Below are 12,700 nucleotides of genomic sequence, written 5' to 3'. Positions count from 1 at the left end.
ACTCAAATTTAAACTTAAAAAAATATAAATTTAAATAAAATTATAACTCAAATTATTTTTTTTAAGTTTTTAACTTAAAAAAAGCCGCGGAACGGCCCCTAAGTTTCTTCCTAGTTAAGTACTTCATAGTTTCTTTTTCCCATAAAGTTGGTAAGCGTTGGGACCCACAATCTTACTCCATTGTTCGTCCTTTACATCTGCAAAACCAAGTGGAAAACGACTCACAATGCGCTTTACTTACATAACAAAGCCCGATCAGCATATTCTTCTTCTCCTCTCTAGTGTACAATATTCAACCAAACGAACAGTCATAATTCCTCTTGAAAAGATCGGCTTAAAAACATTTCCGTACAACCGCAAGTTTCAGAGCAGAGTCTTGGCGAAATGGTAGATCACTTGGTCTCTCTCCAGAAATTCATAGGAACCCGCTTGAACGAGCTTGAGATTAAGGAGGCCCGCGTGAAAAAACTCCTTAAAGAACTCGAATCCAAGGAGAAAGAGATCGATTTGGTCCGAAACTTTGATTTCGGTTTTGGGTCTATGGCAGGCATGGACGGGAAAGAATTGTTGGGTTTCTTGAGTGGGTACGTGGGTCAGCAAGAAAAGCTGCACGATGGCATTTTCCAAGCGCTTAAATCGTGTGAAGAACCGGAAAAATTGGTTCTTGATGCGGTTAAAGAGTTTTATTCCGAGAACGGGGAAATGGATATTGGAGGAGGGACTGTTTGGAAGAGAAGCTGTGTGGTTTTGCTGGAGCAGTTGACGAGGCTGAGGCCCAAAATTGTGCCTCCGGATGTGAAGGCGGAGGCGGCGAGATTGGCCCGAGAGTGGAGGGCAAAGATGAAAATGGAGGAGGGACAAAAGGGTGTTTTGGAGGTCTTGGGGTTTTTTCTGCTTTTGGGTGCCTATGAATTAGTTGGTGAGATTGATATTGGTGAAATGTTGAGTGTTTTTGAGAGTATTGGGCAGCAGAGTGAACAAGCCGAAGCCAGTGAGTTGGAAATAGAGCTTGGTTTAGGTGTCACAGATCCGAGTATGTTTTGGAAGTTTGTATTGAATTGTATTTGTATATCCATAATAAGGTGTTTGCTTCAATATCTTTGTCACGGAAAATATGTCTTTACACCATTTGAAATGCAAATATTGAAAATGCCAAATTTGGCAAATGCTATAATTGGTGCTAAATTTGACACCAAGTTGAACACATGCCCAATACACATTAAGAATAACATTGATTAGAGAATGGTTTCTTACCAAATACCAAATTTTGGCATTGGCATAGAAAGGTAGAATTGAATTGGAGATGCTCTTATTGTACCTTGAAAGAGCAGTGAAGTTGTAGTTGCATCGATCCACTATTATGTGCATCTTGATTGCTACTTGTTTGAAACTTATTTAGGTATATGGGGCTTTGTTTATCTTAAAGGTTTCTCCTTGTTGTGAATTGTTTGATCTTATACCTACTTAGTGAGCACAACCCTTGATTCTCAAGAAAAGATTGACCGGTCAATGAAGGAAGAATTGCAGTTGGTCAACCAGATAGCTTCTTCATTTGCAAGCCGCTTGGAAGTGCTCAAGTATTTTTGTGTTGGTATGGATGGAAGGCATTTGAAATTGTTTCTCTATCAGCAGGTGGAGGAGTATGGTTCATTGTGCAGTGAGGTTTATGATGCTCTAAGTCATGCTCCGGATCCGGCAAAGCTTGTCTTGGATGCAATACCCGGTTTTTTCCGTTCACAGCCCCAGTTTGATAAGAGTCTAACAATGGCTAAAGTCAGAAAGAGTTCCATTCTTTTGTTAGAGCAATTAATGACTATATCCCCCCAGCTAAGCCCCCTTGTGAGGGGGGAAGCTTTGAAGATGGCGGATGTGTGGGGAGCTAACTTAGGACAGATTTATCAACGCCCAGTGACCGTGTATGGATTTCTGCTTTTTCTAGCGGCCTATGGATTAAAATCTAACTATGAGGCAGATGAGCTTCTTCGTCTTTTGGGAATCGCCAGTCAGTATAAAGCCTCTCCTGTTTTATGTCAGGTCCTTGGTTTGACAGATAAAGTAGAAGGTAAGCAGATCCCAAATATGTTGTTAATTTTCTTCCACTTTTAAATAAGAAACATATATCTATGTGCTCCAAATTGTTTTATTATCTATCATAGTTAAGCTTTATATTTTCATGCCATCCCTTATGTTTTGGATGGTTCGATGGATATCAGATTAGAATGACTAGAATTCGGCTTGTGGCAATCGTACTTGCAATTGGCTTTTGGTCCTTTTTTTTTTCTCTTTCTAGTAGCAGTTTGATTAAATCCACGGTTCTTGATTTATGTCTGACAGTTGTAATCCAAACCCTCATACAAAAGACTCTGCTGCTTGAAGCCGTTGACAATATTTATGCGTATGAACTGATGGATAAGTTCCAGCCAGTACGTCTTCTAAAGGGCTATTTGAAGTTTTTTAAGAAAATAATATACAAGAAAGGAAACAAAACAAAATTACAACAGGTATTTGTTTCGTATGTTCTTTCTCATACTGCAAGTCAATATTGGTTAAGATTCAACTCTGAGTTTCGAACTTTGCTTACAGGATGGGGCCATAGACAGAGAAATAGCTGTTACGAGAACTGTTATCAAATACATTGCTAAATACAAACTTGAATCAGAATATCCACCTGATGACCTTGAGAAACAAATTGTGGATCTGGAAAATAAGAAGAAGGAGCCCAAAACTGTATCCACACGGACAGAGAAGATGAAATCGAAAGGGAAAAGTAATGCTCTAATCCATTCTCCAGCATGTGGTGAAAACAGTTGAAATTTTAATGAAATTTAGACAGTGAGTAAAAAATTAGCTTTCTTATGATAGATTAATGTGCATATTCAATTATAATAGACTTTGTTATATGGTTGCTACTTAATCCTTTATATATGATTGCTTTAAAAATTATTTAAGTTTGAATGAGTTTGGTTTAAATTTAAAGTTCCCTAGCTGATGGTATCTCCATGCGCTGCTTGATGTTATGACTGCTTAGCGAGTTCTATCCCTCATTGCGGAGTAAAGGCTGAACCATCTGCGAGTCAAAAGGATTATCTAGAGTTGGACAATGAAACATTTTCTTTCTCCACTGGTCTGCAGCTTCAACTGGGGTCTTTCTGTATCAGTGTGGATGGAGGGCGTTCAAGCATCCTATCCCATGAGCATGTGGAGGACCACGATTCACTGGTTTCTTCATCCGCTAGCCCTTGGCCTGAACTCAAGTCCTTTTGCATCAATATGGACGGAAAGAGTTTGAGATTGTTTCTATATAACCACGCGGCGGAGCATGATTTCATGTGCGGTGAGGTTTGTGATGCTTTACAATTTGCGTCCGACCCAGCAAAGCTTGTTTTAGATGCAATGCGGGGAAGTCTCTGTGTGCAGCCTGAGTTTGATAAGAGTTTGTCAATAAACACGGTAAGAAAGAGCTGCGTTCTCTTGCTGGAGCAGTTAATAACTATATCACCCAAGATCAATCCTCGTGTGAAAGTGGAAGCTCTGAAGATGGCAAATGAATGGAGAGCTAATTTGGGACAGCAATATCAGACTGGTTTGAATGTGTATGGATTTCTGCATTTTATCGTGGCCTATGGATTCACGTCTTATTATGGGGCAGATGAGCTTCTCGGTCTTTTGGCAACCGCGAATCAGCACAGAGCGTCTCCTGGTTTATGTCATATCCTTGGTTTGGCAGACAAAGTCGAAGGTGAGTAGATCCCAAAGATTGTTTGTTATAATCCCACCCTTTCAGATTGAGAAATGAATTCCGTACTGGATTTCTAATCTGTTTGAACTTCATATGTTATCTATATCAAACTTCAGCTTAATCTTTCCTTGCAATCTCTCACCTGGTTAGAGTTATTACTGAATTAGGATAACTGTAAATTGGCTTAGGTGATAAAACTCTAGATATTAGGCTATTCGACGTTGTTTGTGATAGTTTGATGAAATCAAAAACAGTGATAAAACTTTAGATATTAGGCTATTCGACATTGTTTGTGGTAGTTTAATTAAATCTGTGGTTTTTGATTTGTCTGACAGTTCTTATCGAGAATCTCATCCAAAAGTCTATGCTACTTGAGGCCATTGAACATATATATGCATTTGAACTGAAAGATAGGTTCCAACCAGTACATCTGCTGAAGGACTATCTGAAGCAATCTAAGAAAAAAATATACAAGAAAGGAGCCAAATTGATTTCGAAAGAGGTATCACTTTTTTTCTTCAAGCTACACTTTGGCATTTTCCATAGCATGAGGTTCAATTCTAACTCTGCTGCTTCGCTGTGATTTGCTTATGGAATCAGGCCGTAGACAAAGAAATAGAAGCTGTGAGAACTGTAATCGGATATATCGCTAAATTCAAGCTTGAATCAGAATACCGACCTCAAAATCTCGAGAACTATATCGTTGAGCTGCAAAAGAAGAAAGGCACATGTAAATGAATGATACCGTACAGCCAGAGAAGCAGAAAGCAAATGATAAACTTATCAGTATTTCAGTTGAAAGCCGTGTAAAAACAATACACAATATCAAAGAAAAATCTATTTTACGGGTTTTTTTGGGCAGGACGGATCTGGAGTGCCAAGCTCTACGTTTTTTACTCGGCAGATGAGCTCACTAAGATGGGCAGTTATAATTTGATGATCCTAAAAATGGGTGCATTGGGCATTCTGTATCTGCTGAACATAAAACGAGTAATGAGGGCTTGTTTATTTGCATTTTTTGAGTTAGGGTAACTTGAGTTCAGATCTTGATTTGAGTTAAGGTATATTTAAGTATAGTTTGAGTTGAGACTCTAATTTGAGTTTGTGTTTGGATGTGCACATTTTGAGTTATGGTTTGAAATGAGAATTTATTTGAGTTTGTGTTAGGGTGGATCAAAACTTGAATTTGTATTTATGTAGTATTTTAATAAAAACTCAATGGTGATAAAAAATTTTAATAGGGTATATTTGTGAGGTTTTATTCGTCTCTTTATTATGAACGCATAAAAAAAATCATCTTAATCAAAATTAAAATAAAAAAGTTATGGTGTTTTTAAGAATAAAAAAATATTGTTCATTAATTTGAGTTTTGAGTTTAGGAACTTGAGTTGAATGAGGAATTTAAACTCGTATTTTAACCATAAATTTAAGTTAAAATTTAAGTTCAAACTTAAATTTTATAAAAGAGCATAAACTTTAGTAAAGTTGTAACTTTTTTTGAGTTTAGATGTAAATAAACAAGTCTAGGTTTCACTTAAAGAGTGGAGAAGTGAAGTTGTATGTTTGAGGCAATAAGACTGTCTTGTATAGAAATATTGGTGACAAAGGATTCATACCTACGTGATTTCTATAATTTGGTTATTGTAATTTTTCTTTTTTGGTCAATGAAAATCAGAAAGACATGTGATATTGGTGGATTATCACAAAGATAATGTTGTATCTTAACGCTTAACGCCATTTAATGATTATAACATTAGAGGTGGATTTTGGATTATAACACAAAATTAACCTCTAAATTAGAGGCGGATTTAGGATTATTAAGTTTGCAACTAATACTTTTTGCGTAAATTATTATAGGTTAGAGGTGAACATTTAAAGATGAAAGCGACTAATTAAATTTGCAACTACTATTTTAGTATTTTGTTTTTTTATATACAAGTTTACTTTGATCATAACATGCAAGTCAGGATTATTGAAGTTGTAACAGACATTTTGTTTAGTACTTTGGTGCATTAGACATTTTGTTTCTGCTGAATGTATGATGAGTACTGAGGTATGGCTCAAAGAAAGTGAAGTCGTATGTTGAGGCAATAAGACTGTCTTGTATAGAAATATTGGGAACAAAAGATTCCTACCCATGATTTCTATAATCTGTATCTTGTTAATGTTGTTTCTTTTTCTTTTTTGTTTGATCAAAAAAGTGTTAATAATAAGGACATACATGTCATATTGACTGGATAATAAGGACAAACATGTCATATTGATGGCACGCCAATACTGGATTATCTCAAGGATAATGTTGATATATCAAATACTAAAAGGATTTCCTTTTAACCTCCATATTAGAGGTGGATTTAGGATTATGACAAAATTAACTTTGCAACTACTATTTTTCACATCAATTTTTACATAGTTAAAGACAAATATTTAAGAATGAAAACGACAAATTAAATTTGAAACTACTATTTTTAGTTTATTTTTATGTAAGATTACTTTGATATAAAAAATAAACTTTGATATAAGATAAAAAAAATTTTTACGTAGTTAAATAAGGGATAAAAAATGACGGCGTGTTTTTTTTTTTTTTTTTTTTTTTTTTTTTTTTTTTTTTTTTGTCATCTCTTATAACTTTTGGAGATGTCTAAATTATTGGGAGACATGGCATACCTACCTCTTCATTGGTTGAATTATTGCGAAAAATAAAGGATACAAAAGAGAGGCTCAAATCAACTAACAGTCAACCTTAAAGAACAAGTCAACAAAATCCAAAGTCTACGCAAAGGTAAGGAGGGAACTGGGAAGGAAACCAAAGAAAGACCCCAATATGAAAGTTGCAGCTGTCCAACATATGCAGCATTGTTAAACCATATATTTACAACTGGAAAAAAAAAAAAAAAAAAAAAAAACGTGTTTTACTGTGTAGTGCATGTTTTTGAAAATTGATATGGTATTGAACGAAATTTTCAATTCAAAAAGAATAGACATTAAAAGCTCGTTTAGTTCGCTGATTTGAGTTTTTAATTCGAATTGAAATGTGTCTTTATGTGAAAAATTTTTACTGTAGTAAAAAAATTAGATGTGATTATTTCTGAGAATTTTTTACTGAAGCAAAACTCGAATTCTAAACTTAAATTGATAAAATGAACGGGACTTAGATAACATAAAATATAAAAATAACCATATAAAATGCATATTTAATGATAGTGCAAGTTTGTGACTGTATCAAAATAAATATATATATATATATATACTGTATAGTTTCTAATGCAAATTAAACAATAAAAAAGAAAAAAAAAATTAATGATAGTGCAAGTTTGTGACTGTATCAAAATAAATATATATATATATATACTATATAGTTTCTAATGCAAATTAAACAATAAAAAAGAAAAAAAAAGAAAAAGAAAAAGAAGAACCTTATATAGGTTTTTTCCATTCTATATCATAGATTTCTCCCTTAGAAAACTTTCGAGAAAAAATCCCCTTTGAGCGTCTACAGAGAAAAAAATTCACTTTTAAGTTGGCCCCACCCAACTACTCAGCCCACGTGTAAAGGCCAAAGTAAGATGCGGTGAGCCGAAGATGAATCACTCGGACACGCAATGGACGACACGTGTATGATCGGATGGATTAAGATGAAGCAAAAAAAGTGAGCGGCGCAACGTTCCCTTGAACCTCTGACATCCGGGTCCCACGCCACCCTCTCTCTCACGAATCACAAGGGATATGCCACCATCCCTTATTTTCTTCTTTTTCTCTTATTTTCTTTTTTTTTCTATTCCATCTGATTTTCTTTGCAACTAAACAGAAGTTTTATTTTCGAGACTTTCTTGGTAGTAAATAAATTATCGATAATCTCTCATTTTTCAGATGTAAAAGTTTATTTATTATGTTATGTAATTTTGATTAAATTTAATAATAAAATATTACAACTATTAATAATGCGGATTATAAACAAACTCTATTTATTATTATTATTAGTCGTAGTTTTTTTAGACAAAAGAGGAAATTTGTTTTGGATTAGACAGAAGATTATAGAATGGTAGGTGAAGATGGAAATGTATTAGATGGATATAATCACAATGGATTCTCCATTTCACCTACCATTATCCATCTCAATATCGTTTCAGCATAATATATATATATATATAATTAATTAATGCATATCAAAGTTGTCTTCTGCGGACATTTTCTTTGTGAAAAGTGGAAATTGTTGGATCTTGGACGGTCGTGTGTGCTATTTGGCTTTGTCCTTCAACTTGTTCTTTAATACTTATGACGTGGGAATGAGTTGGTGCCTAAGTGGAAAGGAAAAAGACTTTTGCAAGCGTCATTTTAAAAGGCCAGAAAAAGTACCGAAGTCTTGCACTAACGAAGGAAAAAGCTGCACCAACCGCCGTCGAGGTTGAGTCGTACTCTCTCCCAAAGACGAGTGAAGCGGCAAGATGGCCCCGCACGTAAACAAAAATGTCGTTTATTTCATAATTTAAAATTTAAAATTTAAAATTTATTATAATAAAAAATATTTAAAAATAATTATATAATTTTTTACATAAAATTATATCACAACTCAAATTAGTAAATTAAATAGATTCAAAGAGTAAAGTCGGACCCAATTGCTATATGTGATGCGAAACTGTCACGGAACGGGGCATCAATTTTGTACACAGAATGGCATCAAGTGGTGGAGCTCAATCACACTCACAATTGTTGTGAGAGGACAATGTGATTGAATAAGGGTGCTCGTTAAAAAATTATTATTATTTAGGCCTCGTTCGCTCGTACCACATGCATATATATTAAAGTTGGCTCACGGACAAGAATAATGTTATGACTTTTCTTTTCTTTGAGAAAAATAACTTTTTAGTTGGTCCTCCGAGACCAATTGTGGTCATGATCATGACTTCTTTAAAAAATACATTGTCCTGCGATCAAATTATATTCAACGATATTCCAAATATATATATATATATATTCAACGGTATTTAAATTTTGTGAAACATTTAAAATTTTTTAAAAAAGCTGGCAACGTGTGAAAAGTGATTCAAATGGCAGGCTTCACCTAATTTCTATATATTCTCTCAATTGGTTTAACCTATTATCTTTGACTACCTCAATATTTGACTCCTTGATGGATTAATGGGAGCAAAACATGGTCGCGTCACTCTTTAAGATTCTCGTTTATTTTGCTGATTCGAGTTTGTAATTCGAGTAGAGATATAATTTTGTGTGAGAGCTTTTTACTGTAACAAAAAAGTTATATGTGACTGTTTCTAAGAGCTTTTTACTGTAGTAAAACTCGAATCGACGAAATGAACAAAGCCTTAACACCATAGAAGAATTTCACCGAACATTTGCATGATTTATGACTTATAAGTTTTTCTCCATAATTTAACTGGGCAGGTTAGGTATTTATCGAGTTTTTTTAATTTTATATTTTTTTTTATCGTAATGTGATTTTTATTAAATCTAACATTTAGAAACATACCATATCAGAAAAAATCAAATTACTTGGGTTTCACCTACTCCCCATGGCCTGCACCAGTTGAACCTAACCATTACTGGCATGCGCTGATCACAAGGAAGATGTCAAATGCTTCCCGGCAAGGCAAGCGCTGAAATTGATTACTACATTTCCCTTTTTATTCTTCTTTTTGCCCTTTTGAGCCATTCTCATCCCTTCATTCATTTTACCTACAAACTGCCACCAACTCCCAAGTACCCCAATTTATATATAAGTCCCGACATCTATTTAAGTGTATTGCCTATCTCAGCTTTTCTGTCTTTGCATAGCTTGTTTTTTACTTCTTCATGGAATTGGACAGCATTGCAATCCAAGTAGAGAAATCCAACTAAATAGCTATTCTTTCTGTATTCAAATTGTCTTCTTGATCTCTTTCCAAATAGCTTCTGTTTTTTTATTATTATTATTTAAGGGCAAACAACTGGTACGCACATCAATCCCAGCCCTCATTTGTTGTAGTTTCTTTGGCAAATTCCAAGGTGTTGGGATGAAGAAAAGTTCAACCCTGATCTGTGCACCACTAATGGCTCAATCCATTGAGCAAATGGTGAGCCAAATGCACCAGGCAAAGGCACAAGGTGCTGATATGGTGGAGATCAGGTTGGACTGCATTGACAACTTCCAGCCCCGCAATGACCTCGAAACCATCTTGAGAAACAAGCCATTGCCGGTTCTTACCGTGTACCGGTATGGCTTCTAACTAGTTAGACCTTCTTATCTTGTGTCAATTTGGCAAGGCTAAAAAATGAGACTTTTCTGTTTCTGTTTTGTAAGAAGCTTGTTCATGATTTCAGGCGAAAACAGGAAGGTGGTCTGTACGAAGGCGATGAACGTGCTCGAGTCGAAGCACTTCATTTGGCTCAAGAGTTGGGAGCTGATTATGTCGAATATGATCTCGAGGTATAATGCTTTAATGTTCTTGAGTTTGTTGAAATATTCAGTTTTTTTAATTTTCCATCTGAATATCTTATCTATTATAATAGTCTCTTTTTCAATCAAGAACTGTTGAAAGGCAGAAAACTTATGTATTTTAGGTGGCTTCTAAGCTTGTGGAGGAAAACAAAAAGGAACGTAGTAGAGACAGCAAAATTATTGTGTCTTGCTATGTGAATGGAGTGACCCCTTCAGAAGAAGATCTCAGCCATATTGTTGCAAGCATTCAAGCTACCGGTGCCGATATTGCCAAACTCGTCATCAATGCAGCTGATATTACAGAATTACCAAGAATTTTTCACCTCTTATCATGTTGTCAGGTTTGTGTTTTTTCTTTTCCTGTTTATATAGCAACATTGGAGAATCATTCAGAAAAGAAGTAAACAGATGTAGTTTCAATAAGAAGTATAAAACAAAGTATTGGTAGATTAATTATTCTGAAAACTTGACAGTTTTTGGTATTGCCTGCAGGTGCCACTGATTGCATACTCTTCAGGGGAAAGAGGTCTTATAAGTCAGATATTGTCCCCAAAATATGGCGGGTTTATGGTATATGGCACTATAGAAGGAGATTCTGTTCCGGGTTTACCCACTTTAGCTAGCCTCAGAGAAGCCTACAAAGTTCACTACATAAATGAGGAGACTAAAGTTTTTGGGCTCATCTCAAAGCCTGTTGGCCACAGCAAAGGTCCTATACTGCATAATCCCGTCCTTAGACACGCGAACTTCAACGGAGTTTATGTTCCGATGCTTGTCGATGATCTCCAGAAGTTCTTCGGTGCCTATCCTAGCCATGACTTTGTTGGATTCAGGTATCTCACGCAGTTGTCAATTAGCATGACCAAAAGAACAAAAATCTCAACTCTTCACAAAGAGTACTTTAAAGGGTCTACTCTTGTCTTAAAACGTGATTTGTTTCTCCTCATTTTGGTGATAATCTAGTGTTGGAATTCCATATAAGGAAGCTGTAATTGGATTCTGCAATGAAGTCCATCCACTTGCTCAGGTTGGTCCACTCAAGTCTCAAAGTTGCATTTTCTATTGCTTGTTTTCCTAATAACTATGGAATTTGAGTACTTTTCTAAGCTAATAACTTTTTTAATGGTTCATTAGTCTATAGCCGCGGCTAATACGATTATAAGGAGGCCCGGTAATGGAGAGTTGGTTGGTTACAACACAGATTGTGAGGCTGCAATAACTGCAATAGAGGATGCTCTAATAAAAGGTAATTCACACACACAAGAAAATCCCTAAGCTCCCTTGAAAATGTTATGCTTCCTAATTCTTCAAATGTTTTTCGGTTGATGATCACATTTTTTGCATTTGATATGTGACAGAACACATATCCATTAATGGAAAAACAGCCATGAATGCTCCACTATATGGAAAGATGTTTGTTCTAGTTGGTGCCGGAGGCGCAGGAAGGGCCTTGGCATTTGGCGCCAGAAGTAGAGGAGCTCGTGTGGTCGTTTTTGACATAGATTTTGGTAGGATAATGATAAAGTATGAAAAAAATGTAAAAGTTAATCAAAATCACTTGTGTCCTGATTCTTGTTTTTTGTCCTAAAAAGACAGAGCAAAGTCTCTTGCTTGCGCTGTAAATGGCGAAGTAAGGCGTTTCAAAGATTTAGACCAGTTCCAGCCCGAGAAAGGTGCAGTTCTTGCCAATGCAACACCAATTGGAATGCATCCAAATACAGATAGAATTCCTGTTTCTGAGGTCGTCTACAATTTCCTAGTCTATTTCCATTACCATGGCTTTCAATTTTTGGCTTCTACGTTGACATGTTTTTGCTCTTTTAAGGCAAGCTTGGGAGATTATCAACTTGTGTTTGACTCGGTTTACAACCCAAGAAAAACCAGATTATTGAAAGAAGCAGAAGTCTCCGGCGCCATCGTTGTGAGTGGAGTTGAAATGTTTCTCCGACAGGCCGTTGGTCAGTTCAATCTCTTCACAGGTGGACAAGGTAAGTTTTTATGTTTTTTTTTTTTCCTTCTGTTTTTCCATATCCAATCATCTCATGGTCTAGTCTTTTTGTCATCTTGATCTTTGAAATTTCTAAGGTCATCTTCCTTAATCATGTCAACATGTTTACTGGAAAAAAAAAATGAGAGAGAGATTTTGCTTGGAAAATTCAGATGATCTCAACTCCATTTTCCTTTCCTGGTTTTTGCAGCACCTGTGGAATTCATGCGCGAGATTATTTGGGAAAAGTTTTGATGCTCTCCTTCAAAAGAAACAAACATTCAATTGTGTACAATATATGTGACAAATAGTAAATTGCATATAATTTGATATGCAATATATGATTTAGTCATGGAAATTTCACATAAATCGAGAAATTTCCATGGATGGAAAAATTCATCTTTGGCACAGTTAATGTTGTTGTAATTCATATGATTGATCATGAAAAGTTCTTTTATATCTTATGCAACAAAAGAGCAATACCATTATACCAACTTCAAAGATTGCAGAATATAACATCTGGCTAAAACGCCTACTT

At 35.4% G+C, this 12,700-nt stretch overlaps 2 protein-coding genes across 4 annotated transcripts; both read left to right on the top strand.

Annotated features, from left to right (window-relative positions):
• The first annotated feature begins 240 nt into the window (after positions 1-240).
• Positions 241-4,783, top strand: LOC21393514 (FRIGIDA-like protein 5). The gene is made up of 7 exons (XM_010099035.2): positions 241-1,033; positions 1,469-2,062; positions 2,335-2,501; positions 2,584-2,767; positions 3,029-3,739; positions 4,075-4,241; positions 4,340-4,783. Exons 1-7 carry the CDS (start codon positions 385-387, stop codon positions 4,475-4,477), a joined length of 2,610 nt encoding a protein of 869 aa, XP_010097337.1. The 5' UTR covers positions 241-384; the 3' UTR covers positions 4,478-4,783.
• A 4,480-nt stretch (positions 4,784-9,263) lies between these two features.
• LOC112091771 (bifunctional 3-dehydroquinate dehydratase/shikimate dehydrogenase, chloroplastic-like) lies at positions 9,264-12,700 on the top strand. 3 transcript variants are annotated; one of them, XM_024166207.1, is made up of 11 exons: positions 9,264-9,577; positions 9,743-9,950; positions 10,058-10,163; positions 10,298-10,516; positions 10,668-11,008; positions 11,139-11,202; positions 11,310-11,421; positions 11,534-11,683; positions 11,768-11,916; positions 12,001-12,163; positions 12,374-12,700. In XM_024166207.1, exons 2-11 carry the CDS (start codon positions 9,751-9,753, stop codon positions 12,415-12,417), a joined length of 1,548 nt encoding a protein of 515 aa, XP_024021975.1. In that variant the 5' UTR covers positions 9,264-9,577; positions 9,743-9,750; the 3' UTR covers positions 12,418-12,700. The 3 variants fall into 3 exon arrangements, with proteins under 3 accessions (XP_024021975.1, XP_024021976.1, XP_024021973.1); XM_024166208.1 differs by having other exon boundaries at positions 9,264-9,950; positions 10,310-10,516; XM_024166205.1 differs by having other exon boundaries at positions 9,264-9,950; positions 12,374-12,699.

This window comes from Morus notabilis, unplaced genomic scaffold, assembly GCF_000414095.1.
Source record: "Morus notabilis unplaced genomic scaffold, ASM41409v2 Scaffold724, whole genome shotgun sequence".
NCBI classification, from domain to species: domain Eukaryota; kingdom Viridiplantae; phylum Streptophyta; class Magnoliopsida; order Rosales; family Moraceae; genus Morus; species Morus notabilis.
Note: the sequence above shows the minus strand (reverse complement) of the source record. Positions and strands in the feature narration are given on the sequence as shown.

Coding starts and splice junctions, on each gene's coding strand:
- LOC112091771 (XM_024166207.1), top strand. CDS start 9,751: ATGAAGAAAAGTTCAACCCTGATCTGTGCACCACTAATGGCTCAATCC. Junction 9,951..10,057: donor CCGGTTCTTACCGTGTACCG/GTATGGCTTCTA, acceptor TCATGATTTCAG/GCGAAAACAGGAAGGTGGTC. Junction 11,684..11,767: donor CGTTTTTGACATAGATTTTG/GTAGGATAATGA, acceptor TGTCCTAAAAAG/ACAGAGCAAAGTCTCTTGCT.
- LOC21393514 (XM_010099035.2), top strand. CDS start 385: ATGGTAGATCACTTGGTCTCTCTCCAGAAATTCATAGGAACCCGCTTG. Junction 1,034..1,468: donor TTTAGGTGTCACAGATCCGA/GTATGTTTTGGA, acceptor ATACCTACTTAG/TGAGCACAACCCTTGATTCT. Junction 2,502..2,583: donor ACAAAACAAAATTACAACAG/GTATTTGTTTCG, acceptor CTTTGCTTACAG/GATGGGGCCATAGACAGAGA.